The sequence below is a fragment of the Scatophagus argus genome, chromosome 17 (assembly GCF_020382885.2).
Source record: "Scatophagus argus isolate fScaArg1 chromosome 17, fScaArg1.pri, whole genome shotgun sequence".
Classification (NCBI taxonomy): Eukaryota; Metazoa; Chordata; class Actinopteri; family Scatophagidae; genus Scatophagus; species Scatophagus argus.
In genome coordinates, this window is record NC_058509.1 from 9,072,920 (window position 1) to 9,090,922 (window position 18,003).

Consider the following 18,003-nt stretch of genomic DNA (forward strand, 5'->3'; position numbering starts at 1 on the left):
CCTAATTGGTTGAAACAACTGGTTTTAAAGGCATGCTGGTTTTTGTTTTTGTTTAACTCAACAGGTGTTTTAAGATATTATGCTTGGAGTGCTTCTAATAGCACCGTTCAAAATGCACAACACTCAGAGCTGTAACTGCGGTGTGTGGTAATTTGCTCACAAACAAGACATCTTTGCTATAAGTGCAATTTGTTTGGATCTCCTAGTGTCACAAATTCTCCTTGATGAAACTTATGAAAGTTTTAGGAAAGGATCATAATTTCTTGAAACTAGACTGACTGTGATTGCTGTAGTTATGGAATCATACTAAAAGTAAAAGACTAGTCTGTAATATCGCAGATTAATCCTGTTATCCGTCTTGATGTTTACTGTTTATGCTTTGGCTTGGTTTTAACTTTCTAGCTCCTGTTTGAGTGGCAGTTAACCACCTTGTATAAAGTCATTTCAAATCTTAGTTTTTCAATTTTGTTTTCCTCCACTCCAGCTATGTACTGCTCGACCCCAGACTCTCCGCTCCATGGCTCCATCTCCTCTCAGAGCGGTGGCCATGTTAACAGTGTGGTGCGCTGGGCTTGCGACCGTGGTTATCATCTGATAGGCAATGCCACCGCAACCTGCCGTCGCACGCCGCTCAGCTACCACGCGTGGGACTCACCTGTGCCCGCTTGTCAAGGTGTGCTCGTTTGTCTGTGCATGGAACATCTACGAAAGAGTATTGATGATCATGATGATCACAAATTATGATAACGTTCAAACCGTATTATATTCTCAGAAATATTTTTTCCCTCAGTCTGATTTTTAGTTTATGTTTTCCTGCGTCACTATGTTGAAGATGTAGCTCCACAGCGACTAAACTGATTTTTCACCTTTCAAACTGCATTTGAAATATCTATTTCCCTTTGTTCATCCGTGAACTGCAACCAAATCCAATCCATACAATGTTTAATGCTAACGGCACTAGCAGTCTATAAAACTTATTTTGGTTAGCTAAATAAATTTGAGTTCATTTCTTTGCTAACTTGCCTTGTAGCTAATATAGCTTAAAATGACAGAATTGCCAAAAGGAGTGTCCACGCTACAAAACCTTGAAAACTTTGTACACTAGACTCAGATGATGAAAAATGGACACCTCATACCTACTCAGGCGTTGTAGCTGTAATCTCTCTCTTTCTGTTTCGTTAAATGTGTATTTTAACATTATACTACAACATGTTCCTCAAAGGCCTGATTAGATTTTTATGTTGTACCTGATGTTGTCTAATCCCACACATCAAATAGCCACACGAAGGCACAGCTTGAAGCTTGTATTGATAGAAAGTCAAATGAAGGATGTATAGCAGATTGTCGACACTGTGTAATTACACGGTGCGGTGCTCTACAAACCAGTCTATTTAAAACCAGTGTGGACTATGGAGCAGCTCTTTCAGCAAGATGGATGTATTTGGTTAGACGTGATTGGAGAAGGGAGATCAAGCATCTCTAGATTCTATATTTTTAGTTTGACAGCTTCATTGAAGAAAATGTGTGCGCTTGTTTGCAAATATGCGATACAGTGCTGTGGCTTTGAGTCCCTAGAAACATTTCAAACAAAGCGCATATCAAACCTGCCTACCTGACAGGCGTAAGTGTGCATTAGGGCTTCTGTGTGTGTGTATATATGTGTCTGCATGTTGTCTTCCTAACCAGTGTTTTTCTGTCCTCCCCCAGCCGTCTCATGCGGGGCACCCAAGGCTCCTATAAACGGCGGCGTTTTAACAGCTGACTACTCAGTTGGAACAAGAGTTTCCTATTTTTGTAACGACGGGTACAGACTGTCCAGTAAAGAGCTGACGTCGGCCATCTGCCAGCCCGATAGAACATGGAGCAACCATAATAAGATACCACGGTGTTCCGGTTAGTGACATGCAGATATCAGTACAATCTCAACAATAATGTGTGTTACTAACTTGAACATACTTGTGAACAAATGTAAACAACAGACTCCAGTGAGATTTTCAACAAACAATATTAAATGCTATATTGTTCAAGAAATGAAAATTAAATAATCGTCTTTCACTGACTAAGAAGGGTATACTAGTTTTTAAGAAGCGTTTAATTACTGCTGTGAGTGGCAGCCAGTTTTGGCTGTTACATTGTTGTCTAAGTCCTTATTATGCATCTGTGAGATATTTTACAATGCTGTGGAACCACTCTCAGATGGCTAATTACTGTCTGGCACTTTTAAAAAATAAATGAAATTGTTTTTTCTTGTTAAACACATTTGTTGTAAATACATTTCGCAAGTCATTTCCTCTTGACACTCCGTCTGTCTCTCTGTCTGTGTAGTGGTCGTATGTCCCAGCATCGGGTCGTTCTCTTTAGAGCACGGCCGCTGGAGGATTGTCAACGGTTCACACTACGAGTACAGAACCCGCATTGTGTTCACCTGCGATCCGGGATACTACAGATTAGGCCCCGCCCATATCCAGTGCTTGTCCAATGGTATGTGGAGCTGGAGAAACGAGAGGCCGCACTGCCAAAGTGAGTAACAAAGTTCTAAACAAAATATATGATGATCTGTTGTCCACTGCAACTGAAAAACAGTATCAGCAATGAGGCAACCATTTTCTACATTTGAATATGTACAAAATAACTCATGTGTACTTTACTCTAATATCTATCTATATTTGTCATTTACTGTCCATAACAATGGGAATTAGTTATTCTTACATATATTTAGAGGTACCATCTGGAAGATTTTGTTACCTTTGGAATAAATTTGGGTCTGTTTCCCGTGTTTCGAGTCCGTGTGCTAACCTAAGCAAACCAAGTGCCCTCAGCATTTTGACATACTTGTGAGAGATGTCAACAAAAAATACTGATATCAGTACACGAAAGTACTTGGCTGTAAAATTTTGTCATTTCAAATTTGCTGTTTTCTAATGATAATTGTGTTCCCTCTTCCCCACCCATTTCTGAGTGCTGGGGAAAAAGCAATAGTGGCACCAAATCTGTGTGATCAACAGCCGACCAGCTTTAGTACAAATCCTCACTGAAACCAACTACCCAAATTAACTCTGTGCTAAATTGGTGCACAGCTGCTTTTAAATTGCTTGTGTCTGGCTATGTCTTTCAGTTATATCCTGTGGTGAGCTGCCATCTCCGCCCAATGGGAAGAAGATTGGTACTCAGACAACATTTGGTGCTACAGCCATCTTCACCTGCGATTCTGGCTTCATGCTGGTGGGGTCAGTTGTCAGAGAGTGCCTGTCATCTGGGCTTTGGAGTGGAACGGAAACGCGATGTTTAGGTATATAACTACTCGAGCCACTAATGTATTTAAACATAGACCATGTATTACTGTACATCGAGAATCTATATGTCACTTTTGGGCTTAAATCTAAGGCTTAGGACATCTATTGCTTGCTAACATCAACCACTAGAAAGGGAGTTTCAAGGATGTGATTCTTCAAGTCAATCTAATGAGCACAGGTTTCAAATGTAGGTACCGCATGTGCCCTGCACCTCTCGTCTGGCTGCACAGCTGCTTCCCCCTGACCTCATCCACCTCACAAGCAAGAATATCATGATCTAGTGTCTGCTGTGCTCTCAGTTTGAATGTTTTTCTATTTTATAAATATATAATCCAGGAAAAAACAGCAACTTTCTTCTGTCAGTGTGCCAGCCAGAGGTAACAGATGTTATGACATGGTGCTGTCATTTCTCCACGAATCTTCAGTAGAAGCATCGCTTCCCAGAATACTTCACAGGCTGAGTGGGATATGAGATGCAATTTATAAAGGAAAAGTTCAATGAAGCTTAACCTAGACTGATGAGGAGGCATCATTCTGTCAAAAAAAAAAAATAAGTAAGCTCCAAGAAAGTGCAATAAACATAATTTTCATTCAGTAACTTTATTATTATTATTATTATTATTATCCATCAAACCAAAACTGGCTAAACTGTAGTCTTTTTGCCTAATTAAAATGTAGCCCTGCACAATTATTTTTAAGTTATTTTAGTAATTAAAGCTGAATTTGTAAAATTACCCTTTTTATGGTCAATGAAATCTTAAAACTACTCAATAAAGACATAATAATAACAATAATAATAATAATTATGATAATTTGACATTAAATTCTTTGTTATATTTGTTATTTTAATATTCTGCTGATTTTATTGCAAGCTCTTTTCAAAGTGTGTTGAAATAGTGTGGTAAATTGCAGGACAAAGGTTTGTGTAGGCTCGAGCTAACGTCCTTTCTTCAGCACATGAGTTTGATGGAGAAAGTGCAATGTGACTCACTTGAGTTATGCCCTTTAATGACTCCAACAATCAACACCTCAAAGACAACGTGAAATGACAGAGGTGCTATTAGGCAACCTTTTCTCTCGTCCTTCACTCCTACTTCCCTGGCTGTCTGTGACACTTTTAGCATTTGCTGACATCAGGGATACAGTGCCGGTTTATTGTGCTGTAAAGGATGAAATCAATATTCTATCCAAATTCTCTGAAGACAGAAAACACACATTTCTTCTACATTTTGTAAAATGCTATTTAAAACACCTCTGGGAATGAATCTGAGATCAGGGAATAAAGAGGCCCACAAATCCTGACTGGTTAGCTGTCACCAGGTAAAGTCTGTACTTTTATTTAAAATGTAGATTCATTTGGAGGTATTACAAAGAACAGGCACAGCTATGAAAATGTTGTAAGGGTCAGTTGACCATCTGAGCCTTCACCATAAACAGGTGATCCAATTAACGACAGAGCTGCTGATATTTTGTGAAGATGGAGTTCTTGTTGTGCTCCCACTTTGACGTTTAATGGTGCATGTTTGCTCAGAGTCACGTTTCACATATATAGAATAAACCAGGTTTCAAGCAGCAATTGGCAACTTTTACACGCTTGCAAAAGGCTTCAGCAGATGTTTAAAATTTTAAAGCCCCACATAGAGGCAACAAACTGTCTCCTAAGCCAAGGAGATGTTCAACCCTCAGGGTTTGATTAAAACTCCCAACCCTGATTAAAATGTTACTGTTTTGCTGATATCGTCTTTGTATCCCGGAAAATAAACCAGAGGATGTCTCTCATGGGTGAAGTAAGACTGTAAGGTAACATGTTGTTTTGAAATATTTGCATATCTGCAGAACAACTAGCTAAGTCGTTGTCATGACAAGACTAAGTAAAAGCAAGCAAATAAAAAGACACGAAGCGAAGGAGGAAATTGTGTTTAAAAATTAAAGTAAAATTGCAAATAAAAGATCAGATCTTGTGTACTAGGTTTCTAAGGTCTGTTTAATTCCTTATGCTTGCTGTTTATTTATACATTACTGTGTATTTTATTATTGTGCTCATGTGTTTGTTGTAGAACATTTTGTAAGGCTGATTTTGAAAAGTGCTATTCAAATAAGACAAAACTTTATTATTATTATTATTATATTGATGTATTATATTGAGCTACCAAAAGGGCTGGCTCACAGTCTCTGCTCCAGTTCATCCCAGAGGTGTTGGATGGGGTTGAGGTCAGGACTCAGAGTGGGCCAGTCAAGTTCTTCCACACCAAACTCATCCAGCTATGTCTTTATGGACTTTGCTTTGTGCACACAGTCATGCTGGAATAGAAAAGGACCTTCTCCAAACTGTTGCCACAAAGCTGGAAGCATAGCATTGTCCAAAATGTCTTGGTATGCTGAAGCATCAAGATTTCCCTTCACTGTCCCCAGTTCCTGAAAAACAATCTGATAAAGAGATATTTTTCCTATATAGTGTAGATGTAGACATTGAACATAATAAACGTACCATAACAACGAACAAAAATGTTTGATAATATCTCTAAAGCAACATTTACGAGTTCTAGGACATTGCGTCCCCTGTGTTTCTGTCTGTGTCTTTCAGCTGGTCACTGTGGAATCCCAGAAGGCATTGTGAACGGCCAGGTGATAGGAGAGAACTTCGGATACCGTGATACAGTCGTGTATCAGTGTCTGCCTGGTTTTCGACTAATAGGCTCATCCGTTCGGATCTGTCTCCAAGACAACCAGTGGTCTGGACAGCTACCCGTCTGTATACGTGAGAAAAACACACAAGCACACATTTACTTCTAACCAATTGTTCACTTTAACTAAAAAAGTCCAAACCTTCTACTTCACATAACTGTCTCCTAGACACCCTGTGGTTTGGACAACTCACATACAGACTGCATTAGTTTTTGTCTGTGCTGTGTGTACAGTGTAGAAGCAGCCCGACCCAAACCCACTCAGCTGTGTACACTAACACTATCTCTGAAAACACATATCTTTACATGTTATATCTGCTGATCTCCTTTTTCAGTATAATAAAAGCTTTACTGTTCAGAAACGAGGTCAAATCTGTAGGTTGGCTACAGAAATTCCAAAAAATCCTCTCTTCTATCTCCTATCCTGTTTCTGACAAAAACATGCCAGAAAAACATCGCCTGACTTGTGTTTGAGTTTTATGTGCGTGGTTTTTCGCATGCATGAATGACATGTCGTTGGAGGTCAAAGGGCGTCTGGATGAAGCTTGAGTGGCACGCTATGTTTTAATACTTTCTACAGTTTTCTGGATATGAAATACAGAAAGTGAAGTCCTTTCAAACAGATTCAGCTCAAGGTTTTGATTAAGTTCTCAGCATTTTCATTTGAATTTAACAGAGTTTATCAGCCTGTGGAGTTGGAGGATCAATATCATACATCTCACAAATCTCTTTGGAGACTTAGCAATGAGAAAGGCCTTGTTTCTGACCAACTAAGCTCAACTATGTGGTTCAGTATTTCTTAGGTGTTGCAGTGCAATTGGCAGTCAAGACAAGAAGTCCTAAATTCCAGCCAGAAGAGGAGAATGGTCTCACTAACTGTAAAAAAAATATATATATATACTTCAACACAGTCTTCAAGTACATCAGTAAAAATACTCAAAGCAGGAAGTGGAATTTGAAGATTTTTTTATTTGTTCAGATGTCCTATATGTTTTGAAGGAGAGCAACTCAAGTAGATGTTTACTATCTGCCTTGAAATTAGAAAAGAAACACAGTGCACACTGATGGATATTGTCCAAAATGTCCATTACACCAGGACGACATAGACAGCCGATGGGAAGTAGCTAAATTGAGAGAATAGGCTTAGATGTGATATGATCCAGCTCATTATTAAAAACCACCTGAAGTCATATCTTTATGGTTGCGTGATAACAAAAATAAGAATTGAAGAAACGCCAACAGGAACCTACCCTTTGGGGTTTGTGTGATTGTGTGTGTATTTGTGGCAGAAGAATTACTTAATTCATTTAAAAAATGGTTTTAAAGACTCACAGTGTCGACTTTTCAATTGAAATTTTAACAAATTTTAATCAAGTTAGATTCTTGCATACCTACAGCAAGTGACTTTGTGTTGCAGAATGAGTAAGTAAAGACATTACTTGACCTCATTTATTCCCTTTGTCTTATCTCACTTTTAATTAAAATGGTCTTCCCCCAATTTAGCAGGGTACTTCTATACCAGTGCTGTACTCAGGCTGAATGGGTAAAAAAGGGTATTATTATTATTATTATTATTATTATTATTATTATTATTTCAATTACGTTTCTTCAAGTCAAAACCTGGTGCCTACATTATCCACAATTCAACTCTACCTGCAACATTTTGTTCAGACTTGTTTTTTTGTTTGTTCTCACTAACTCCACACCGACAGATGTTTTTTGTTTTTGTTTTCTGACACACACACTCAAATGACATCACTTGAGGCAATGTATTAACGCCCCACCCCACCCCACTACCCCACCGAGATGCACTGGCTTTATATCACTTTTATTACCTAAGCAGTAATACCCTCCATGTCCTCCAAACCCTCATGTGTGAATACTTTGGAGATTTAATCGAAACATTTTCAGTTGTGCTTACCACATGAGGACCTCTCTTTGTGTAAAGTTAACTGTCAGCTTTAGATACCTGGTAAAAATCTTGGCATTTAAGTTTGCTTCTTTTAAATGGGTGATTTACTATAATGCGAATCATATGAGCCTGAAATATTCAGTAACTCAACATTGTTTATGAACAGAGCACGGAGGTCTCCGGCGAGGCAGTCTGTCTAGTGAAGCTGATAAACCCTAATCAAATTTCATTCAAGGGTGGAAAGTCCACATTTTTAAAAAGGAGTAATAAAATCACTTCAAACAAACCCTTTGTTCAAGAGCAGTTGCGCACTGAATAAAGCCATCAGGTTTTTTATTATTAGGGTTTGTATTTTGAGAAATATCCCTTTCTTGATGAATTTACCAAGACAGTCCTGAGGTTCTGCAGATTCACACCAGCAGCCTCATAAGTGGCTAGAGGGCCCAGCTGCCAGTGTGGTCTGTAAGAGATAAATAATTGGGCTTGAGGGTAAAATAGAAGGTGCTGACGTGTCCAGGCCACTGTGAAAATCTTCTAAAAGTGGTCACTTGCTGTGAGCATCCTGAATGATTTTAGGGAACAACTGGCTCAGTTTAAGTGGTGATAAAAAGTGCCATCTCAGTACAGATGTCTTATCCCAAAAGAGACTCCTTATCGGATTGTATGTAGGTATGTTGGGATATCGCATGCTGTATGTTTTTCAGTGCGTGAATTGATCTGTGTATGCGGTGTTTCTGTCCTGTGCTCCTTTTATTGGGATTATTCATGCAGGAGTTATTGAGGGAAATCATTCTACAGCCAAATTATACTGTAATTATGGAAATGAGCGGCTCTTGTTTAGAGGCACAAACACAGAATGATGATGAAACTATGGTGTGTGTGTGTGTGTGTGTGTGAGTGTGCGCACTTGCGTGTGTGTGCATCCGTGTGTGTTTGTGTAGCTGTAGGGCATGCTGACAGTGTCAGATAAATTTGTATCTCAGGCAAGCAAACAAACTTTTGATCAAGTGAAACAAAGACCTTGGCTTCTTCCCTTTCTCCCTCGTCTTCTCTTTTCTCGATCATCCCTCGTCTGCTCACCTCCACTCAGTTGTTCTTTTCTTCTTTTCTTCTTGTCTTCTCTTCTGGCGCCCCCTTCCTGCTATGTCCTCTGGTTTTCTCCTCTTCCCTTTTCACTTTTCCACCCGCTCAGTCTTCATTATTTTCTCATGATTTGGTCAAACTCTCTTCTCTTCTCTTCTCTTCTCTTCTCTTCCAAAGCAGTACATTAAATGTGGAGAGCGTGAGAGGCAGTAGAAAGAGGGGGTGGCAGTAACCGTAACCTGTCTGTTTACACAAACATCAAAACGCTGCGGTCAGCACAACGAGGACAAGGGACACACACAAACTTCTAAATAGCTCCAGTGAATGAAGATGAATAATTATGATGCACAATGGCAAACAGAGGACACTCGGTGCTAACTGTGAAGATGGCGAGACCTAACATTTTCAGAATTATTAGCCTAAACTGGGAGACCAGCTCTGTCATCTGACATTCTCATAAATATGTATGCATGGCTGTAGGAAAGCCATAGATATTCTTCTGTGCTTCTTGTGGTTTTCCTAGACTGAGCTCTGCATGGCCTCTGATTTTCATGTCTGCTTTGGATCATATTTTTTTTTGCGGCTTTCATATCAGGATGAAATCTTACTGAATTGGATTTTTGTAATTTAATGAGAAATGAGAGAGCAAGGGGTTGTGAAAAGCAAAACCGTTTTTATCTAAATCACATCAGTGGTCAGCTGCATTTCTGTGGCACTGACTGCCAAACATTCACCCAGGACACAGAAACAACTAAATCATGGCACAAATAATTCCATACATACCCTGATAAAATGGACTGCAGTTACCGGCCAAATTTACTTTGCCGTGAGTATTTCTGCTTTGCTGTAGTAGCTCTTCTTAGCTGACACTGATGTTGTTTTTTGACTGTGATCCTGCAATAAATTCACTTTGTAAAATGTCTAACTTGTTCTAAAATAAGGCAGATCATAAATACAAGTGCAACCAGTGTAGACAAAGCCAGACATAGCTTATTCTTTTTGTGCCATAGACCCCTGTTGTTGTCCAAAAACTATTAAATATGCATCGCAGAGCCTCGCTGTCACACTGGCCGACATCTTACTTACGAAGAACACTGTAATTCATTTTGACTCAATCCCACAAACCATCCTGCTGCCATAAGTGCTAGAGCACCGAACGTGGATTAATATGCACCTCAAAGTGCCCCATTCATCCTTGTTTGAATAACATTTACTAAAACACAAGGTGGAGCTGTGAAAATGACATATTTGGTCTAAAAGATGGAAGCATATATCTGTGGCCTATTTTTAAAGATTTAGGTCTTCAGTATGAACAGATGGGCTAGGAGCTGAATGCCACTGACAGGGTATGGAAGTCAGACAGTATGAAGAGACAGGCTAGCGCTTTGTTCACACATATAGACTCAAAAGGCTCTCTCTCGCCTCTCACACACTTGAAGCTTCCGGGTCTGTTCAGTGTTAAGCACATAATTTTCATATTCAGCTGCGGTTGGACAGTTACTGTCTGTGTGTGTCAATCAGGGTATAACACATTGTTGCTTTCTGTCTTTTTAATATCGATAAACTTTGCTTATTAGTTTTACATTTATAATAAATGTAATAACAGTTCTGTATGTGGCAACATGTATCCATCGTTTACACTCTCCTCCCTACAGCAATCAGCTGTGGCCATCCAGGAAGTCCCATATATGGTCGAACGGTGGGAAATGGCTTCAACCTCAACGATGTGGTCAGCTTCGTTTGTAATCGGGGTTATGAAATGGAGGGGCCGGCACGCGCTCAGTGTCAGGCCAACCGCCAATGGAGCCATCCGCCCCCAACGTGTAAAGGTGGGGAGAAAAGTTAAGTGTATTCACCCCTTATCCCTAAGCTTTAATTCCACCTCAGTTCTCATCTTTATTTGTCCTTACAGCCTTTCCCTATGGCAACCTTATGTTTTTCTCCCTACTTTTTTCATTTCACCTCAGTTCTACCTCTGACTTTATTTAATTTCAACCTCTCTGGCATCACAACCCTAAAGCTTATTTTGCCCAGACAGCTATACAGTTCTTTAAAAAAAATAGTCACTATTTTATTTAGTTTAATGAAGTTTTGATTTAGATTTATTACTTTACATCCCTCTGACCCTCTTCTGGCTCCAGCCTGTAACATAAATCTAGATTGTTCTTGAACTTTTTCACTCACACGAGTTTGTACAAACGCTTTCGGCGTTCTGCCCGGTTTAGAGAACACAGCACCAGTGAATTGTGTAAGATTAAAAATGCAACATAATGATGACAAACCATTACAGTGCATGGGTGCTGGATCCAGGACAGACAAACATGCCTTCAGTATAGCATCATTTTTTCCCTATCTACCCTTTCAGACTTCAGCCTGAATCAATTCTTCCTTCTTCATCACCGCCTCCTTATTCTGCCCTTTATTATTTTATGAAGCAATATTCCAGTGTGAAACACTGGAGAAAATAATGAGGAGGGGGAGTGACCCTCTCTGGTTCATGCCAAATAACACATGCTTTTTTATATCTCTTTTTGTGTATTGTGTGTGTGTCCGTCTCCGTCTCTCTCTGTGTATAGTGGTCAATTGCTCCGATCCAGGTATCCCAGCCAACTCCATCCGACAGAGTAAAATAGAGCATGGGAATTTTACCTTTGGCACTGTGGTTTTCTACGACTGTAACCCAGGATATTACCTGTTTGGATCACCTGTACTGACCTGTCAACCTACCGGACAGTGGGACAAACCCCTGCCTGAATGTATAGGTTAGTCTGATCCTCATGTTTCTGCCTTTTCAATCTGTAAATGGCACAGATGACAGCATTGTTGTTGCTGTGCCTGTTGGGCTTTCCATTCTTGAACAATTTGCCAAGTTAAATTTTTTGTAATTTTTGAAAGAATGGGTCTTTGACTTCAGACAGAGGAAAACAAGAGGACGCTGCTTGTTACCTTTAGTAGATTTTATCAGCTGTAGCTGGCTAACTAATTAAGCTAAGCTAAACTGGCATCAAGAGCTGACTGAAATGGATTTTTAATGTATGAAGCTGATTTGTTTAAAATGTTAATCTGGAGTTTTGAATATGGCTACATACAATAATATTGTGCCAAAAGAGGTAAGCATTGTCACCAGATGAAGATAAAGAACCAGCACTTGTTCCTTGTTTTAGTGCAGTATTATACATACAGTAAGGATAAAATAATGATCAGACTCTTCTTGCATAAGCATGTTTGTCTCCTTAGTTTACACACTTGTTTGAATGTTTTCTTTTTAAACAAGAGGAAAGGCTTTTAGGATGAGGACTAACTGATTTATTGAAACATGTCATGCTAAATGCTAGCACCCCCTGTCTCCCTCTCTGAGGAGAAATACTACACTAGTGCTCGTTGCAGGCCTTTTTTTTTCATAAAATCTCATCTGTAACCCAACATACAAATTTTGTTGGTTAATGACATGTACAGTTAGGCATGCTTGTTGCTCACATTGGAGCAGAGAGCAGTGTGTCCTACCCATAGCCCTTATCCACGCATATCTTTCAGCTCTGAATCTTTGCCTCTCGTTCTTGACAGCCGTTGCCGCAGCTCTTCTCACAAAGCAGCGTTGAGTCAAAACAAGCTGCCTTTTCTCATATCTCTCTCCTTCTATTTCCTTCTCTTCTCTCTCTCGTTCTCTAGTTGTGGTCTGTGGTCATCCCGGCTCTCCCCCTAACGGTGTGCTGAGCGGGGATAAGTTTACATTTGGTTCAACGGTTCGATACTCCTGTCTGGGTGGAAGACAGCTGAAAGGAGAATCATCCAGGACTTGTCAGCTCAATGGGATGTGGAGTGCCCCCATGCCCTTCTGCTCTGGTAACCGTTTTAACCTCTATTGAATATACAGTGCACCCTATCACTAAGAACGATGGATAGGTTGGAGTTGTAGATGAGAGCCGTGTTGTCCAAAACATGTAGATTCAACAGAGTGTGGAGCTTGTCATGCCTTTACATCCTGAATGTGTCCATTCTTAACCCTTTTGCTGTGGATAACCTCCCTCCTGCAACCACAGATATATACCTTACCCATGGGCTCTTAACCATGTGATTCGCTTTCCTGGTTATTTAATCCCTATTTTATTTACAACCCACTTTCAGGTATTATTTCTGAAAGTTCAAGGTTATCTTCTTGTGATGACTCTCACAATTTATTTAACTCCTGGGGAATACTGCAAAATGAAGGATAAAAATGGATGGATGAAGCAGTGACTCCGAGTTCTTTAAATATTAACACATTTAAATACTTAAACACTTGAATTTATGCATAGGTTTCCTTTTCAGCATTGGCTGTACTTCCTTTGTATGGTGAGTGGATGTTGTTTGCCTGTTCTAAACGTCATTGTTTTGTAAAGTGCTTTACATAAGCATAATTTCCCCCTGTTCAACATGCTGTATATGCACATCTCACCACTTATTGAACCAGATTGTCTCTCTGGACAGAAATACTCCTTACCTTCCACCATATATAAACAAACCGTCCAAGTTAAATGGCTCTCAGTTGGCAAGCTGGGGGCACGATCATGGCTCTCCAAACTAGAGACTCCCAGCTGCTGCTGCTTATGTAACAAACGGACTGAAAACAGATTCCAGACAAGTTGACTAAGAATACATTGTTATTTACAACAATTGCCTGAGGGGAGACGCAGGTTGAGGGAGGGTAATAGTTTATAAAGCAGTGATTCATGGTTTTTACCTGGCAGGTCTGTAGCCGAGCCCTGCTGAGATAAGAGTTCAGCCCATGCTAGAAGTGCAGTGCTGCAGTTCTGCTGTTGATAAGCAAATGGCATTTCTGATGTAATGGTGGTTAAGTTACCATTTTTACCTTTCGGGGGCCGTAATACATTTATTTTAATGGGGCGGGTTCCGTGGTTACTGTGTTTAGACCAGAAGCCTTGAATCAAATTTTTTACGGCACAGCCGATTGTACAAGTACAGCTAGCCTTGGACTTGAGTCAGAAGGTTTTGGATTTGACTTGTACTTGAATGCTATGAGGCACACAAGTAGGCTTTTCATAGGCACATTGCTCTGACATTTGTTTATTAAAACTGGACAGGTTTGAAAGCAAAATGTTCACATTCTGTGCAGTGTTATAGTCAGCAGTTCATAATTCGATTATGAAGACTTTGGACTTGACTTGCCTCATAAACATTAAAGGGATAGTTCAACATTTTGGGAAAGATTCGTTTCTTGCGAGAATTGATTGCGCTGTCCATTAAAAAGAAAAGTACAGTCAGGAGATGGTCAGCTTAGCTTAACTTAGCAAAAAGACAAGAAACAGGAGCAAACAGATGGCAAAAGCAAAGTAAAATCCAACTTCCAGCACTCCTTAACCTCACTAATTAATGCTTTCTGCCCAATTTGTTATATCTGTACAAAAACCAGAGTTGAAAAATGATAATATGTTGTTTTACACACAGTTGCATGCTGGTAGGGTGCAGTGACTTCCTGGAGTCTTGTCATCAAATTGCCAGGCAACCTGAGTAGATTCCAGGAAAACATAAGCCCCTGTAAAATGTCAAATTGTAATTTTTACACTTTGGTTTATGTGCAGGTTTAACAACTAGCTATAATGTGTTAATTAGTGAAGTGGATTTTGTTACCATTGGACAGAGCTGTTCCCCATGTTTCCAGCTGAAACGAGCAACAGAAGAAGTTTATTTCCCCAAATGTGGAACTATTTTTTTAATCTTGGCTTACTGCAGGCTAAGTGACTGCAACTTGGAAAAACATTTTATTAGAAACTACATAATGTTCAACCTGTTTAATTTGTCCCTCCAACCTTCCCTGACTCAAACACCTACAGTAAGTCCTTGGATCAGACAAGTGAGAATGTTATGGCCTTGTAGCTTTTTCCCCATCCAGCTTTATGAGAACTTCTGCAAACCTGGGCAGGCGCTTCAGCTCAGTAACCCGTGAATTTACCCAAGCCAGAGTACAGCCAAAATCTTTCTATCGGAAAAATGGTTCTGTGTGTGTGTGTGTGTGTGTGTACAGATGAATGTGTGTGTGACCGATTAGTGGTTGCTCCAAAGTCACCTCAGGGAAACGATGGAGATTAGTTTTCACAATGCTCTGTCCCCACAAACTTACACACAGAGGTGCACACACACACACACGCACACACACACACACACTTGCACCAGTGACATCAGGTAGATTGGTTGTTCTCCCTGTTGAGACCAGATACACCTGAGGCTACATGGTGACTTTGGAGCTCTGTGTGTGTGTGTGTGTGTGTGTGTGTGTGTGTGTGTGAGCATCCTATAGGAGTTGTGTAGATGGCAGAGTCTCTGAACTGTGCCCTGACTGTTTTTTGATCTGTTCTTCATATTCAGATAGAAAAACTATTCCACACATTTCCAAACATTTAAAGACAAATAAAAATGGCACAATGCAATAAAGACTTCTTTATTTACATCTGAGAAACACCGTCTGAAATCCTAAGGCATCGCAAAAAAATGTAATATCATCATGCATTTTGTCTGTGGTATGTGTAAGCTTGATTTAGCAGAAAGCCTCTAGATGTTTGCAGTATAGTACAAACAGAGTCAGTGTAAAATTAGGTTATTTGTCAAAAGCACCACAAAAAACTTTGCAGACACATTTGGGAAATTCTGAAGGTACCTGTTTACCGCACAACATATTGTACTGCACAGTTTGAATTAATGGTCAGTGATGTTTGTGAATAAAGTGACTTCATTTTGAATTGCAGTAAAAAGAGGAAAATATTCATTCTGCTTTTCCATTCTGAACATAAATTAATCAGGTCTTGAGATTTATTAAATGCATGCATAAATCAATGCAAATTTAGACCATTGACAAAATAGGCGATAGTGACCGGAAACGTTAAATTAACAACTTATTTGTCTGTGCCTGTACATGTGGGTGTCAGAGTGCGCATTAGTGTGTGCGTCTGTTCCCAGGAGTGTGCTCTGCCTGTCAGACAGAATTTGCTGACCAGGCGGCTCTGCAAGGGCAGAGCAAGAATCTCTCTCTCACACACACACACACACACTCTCCATCTCTCTTAAAACAAACATATGTGCCTTGTCACCAACATATGTGTGCAGTCCAGTACTATTTGTAAACAGCCTTTTCATACTTATGCACCCTGAGAATGGAAGTAACACTGCTGAGCTCACTTTGCAGTGCTGTCTCAGTAACACATCACAGTTAGATGTGTTTTTTTTTCCCTCTTTCCTTCACGTCCTCTCAGTTTGGATTTTTAGCTTGATTGATCAAAAGTAATTTTATGGTTTGTAATCCATTCTGTCTTTCTAGAGAATGCAGCTGGTTTGAGGCGATTCAAGTGTTCTAGTTTTGTAGTCGGGGACCTGACTCTGTGTCGTTGTTGGTCTCTCTGTAGGGGACACAACTGGTTCCTGTGGCGATCCTGGCATTCCCTCCCATGGCTCGAGAGAACAGACGGATTTCAGGATCCGTTCCAAGGTTCACTTCAGCTGCTCGGAGGGCTATGATCTGATTGGTTCTTCAGAGAGGATGTGTTTCCCGAATGGAACCTGGTCCGGCACACAGCCCTTCTGTAAACGTAGGAAGATGCTTTGACTCCACGTTGTCCTGTTATAACCCAGCACTTTGACACTTATCGTAGATGCACGGTCTCCTGAATCAGCCATAGTCGCAGAGCTGAAACTCATTGAGATGCACAAGGCTGTCTCCCTCTCATTCTCTCATTTTCCCCCCAGCTGTCCAGTGTGGTAACCCTGGCACTCCCAGCAATGGCAGAGTATTTCGTTTGGATGGAACAACATTTTCTCACTCGGTCATCTACTCCTGCATGGATGGCTACCTGCTCACAGGCGCCACCACCAGGCAGTGTCAGGCCAACGGGACCTGGTCAGCAGTACAGCCCAACTGTACCAGTAAGTTGTGTGTTAAGGAATGGGTAATAGATGCAGCTCTTTGCAATACATTTTCTTGTTTAACCTTACCATTTGTGAACATGGGCCAAGAGAGCAGACTGTCAGCTTTATGTATTACTTTCTGTATATATATATATTTATATATCCTTTCTCCTCAATGATGTCATGTCTGCAGCCTATAAACAACAACCAAGAGCCCAATGTGTGATTTTAAGGTTTCCTTTCCAGGCTTTTGCGACCCTATTTTATGCCCGGTTTTAAATTATTGTGTGTCAGTATGGAGACTGAGTAATGAAATCAGCCTCAAATCTTCATGCTCCTGCTACAGACTTTATAGGGTGACATGAATAACCTTGATTGTTGTTTACTTTAGCTAATTTACTTTTTGAACTCTGTAGGGGGAATTCATAAGAGTAAATAACCATAAAATATGAGATTCTGTTCCCATACTAAATGTGACCAAAGCCATGGTTGAATAAGTGTTAATCAGCACCGCACGCTGCACAGACTACAAAATTGGCATGTAGAGATAAACACAAAAGCTACAGTTGCATATAACAATAACAATTATCATAAAACCTTGATAAACACATTTCTACGTTGCATCCCAGTGTGCAATTCACTTACCTTGGGACCCCACATGAGAAGGGTTCCAGCAGTATTTTAATGTTTGCTAATTTTAGATGACATTCCTGACTTGAATGTTCTATTCAAAGAAATAAGCTGTGAAATTTTCAGTGGCATTGCACAAAGAAATAGAAATGCTGAGAAACCAAATTTCTTCAATATGGGATCTTGGACAGAAAAAAGTTTAAGAATCCCCTGACTTAACGGAAATAGCTTTTACAGTAGATTGCACTACGTCTATTAACGGGCATGACAGTATCTGGGGTGGGTTTAAAAGCATTTAAACTGCCTATTAGACTATGAAGGACAGGGCTTTGTAAGTGCTGTCAGGGGAATCCTAATGCTGCTTAAAAGAGTCCCAGGACAACCTCAGCCATTTTTAATATCACTGTTGTTTCATTTATGAGAAATAAAGCCCATAACCACAATCTGAGAAGATGTAGAGTCCAATCACAGATTTGCTACCAACCCCACTTCAGTTTCCACAAATAAT

General features: G+C 40.0%; 1 protein-coding gene across 1 annotated transcript in view; it reads left to right on the top strand.

The window, feature by feature from the left end:
- csmd3b (CUB and Sushi multiple domains 3b) overlaps positions 1 to 18,003 on the top strand; it is a 313,752-nt gene that overhangs the window by 278,251 nt on the left and 17,498 nt on the right. Inside the window, exons 51-60 of the mRNA XM_046418010.1 lie at positions 485 to 673; positions 1,708 to 1,893; positions 2,326 to 2,520; positions 3,116 to 3,289; positions 5,878 to 6,051; positions 10,628 to 10,801; positions 11,549 to 11,734; positions 12,642 to 12,815; positions 16,367 to 16,549; positions 16,707 to 16,883. Of these exons, the coding sequence (XP_046273966.1) occupies positions 485 to 673; positions 1,708 to 1,893; positions 2,326 to 2,520; positions 3,116 to 3,289; positions 5,878 to 6,051; positions 10,628 to 10,801; positions 11,549 to 11,734; positions 12,642 to 12,815; positions 16,367 to 16,549; positions 16,707 to 16,883 (1,812 nt within the window). The remainder of the gene's footprint in view (positions 1 to 484; positions 674 to 1,707; positions 1,894 to 2,325; positions 2,521 to 3,115; positions 3,290 to 5,877; positions 6,052 to 10,627; positions 10,802 to 11,548; positions 11,735 to 12,641; positions 12,816 to 16,366; positions 16,550 to 16,706; positions 16,884 to 18,003) is intronic.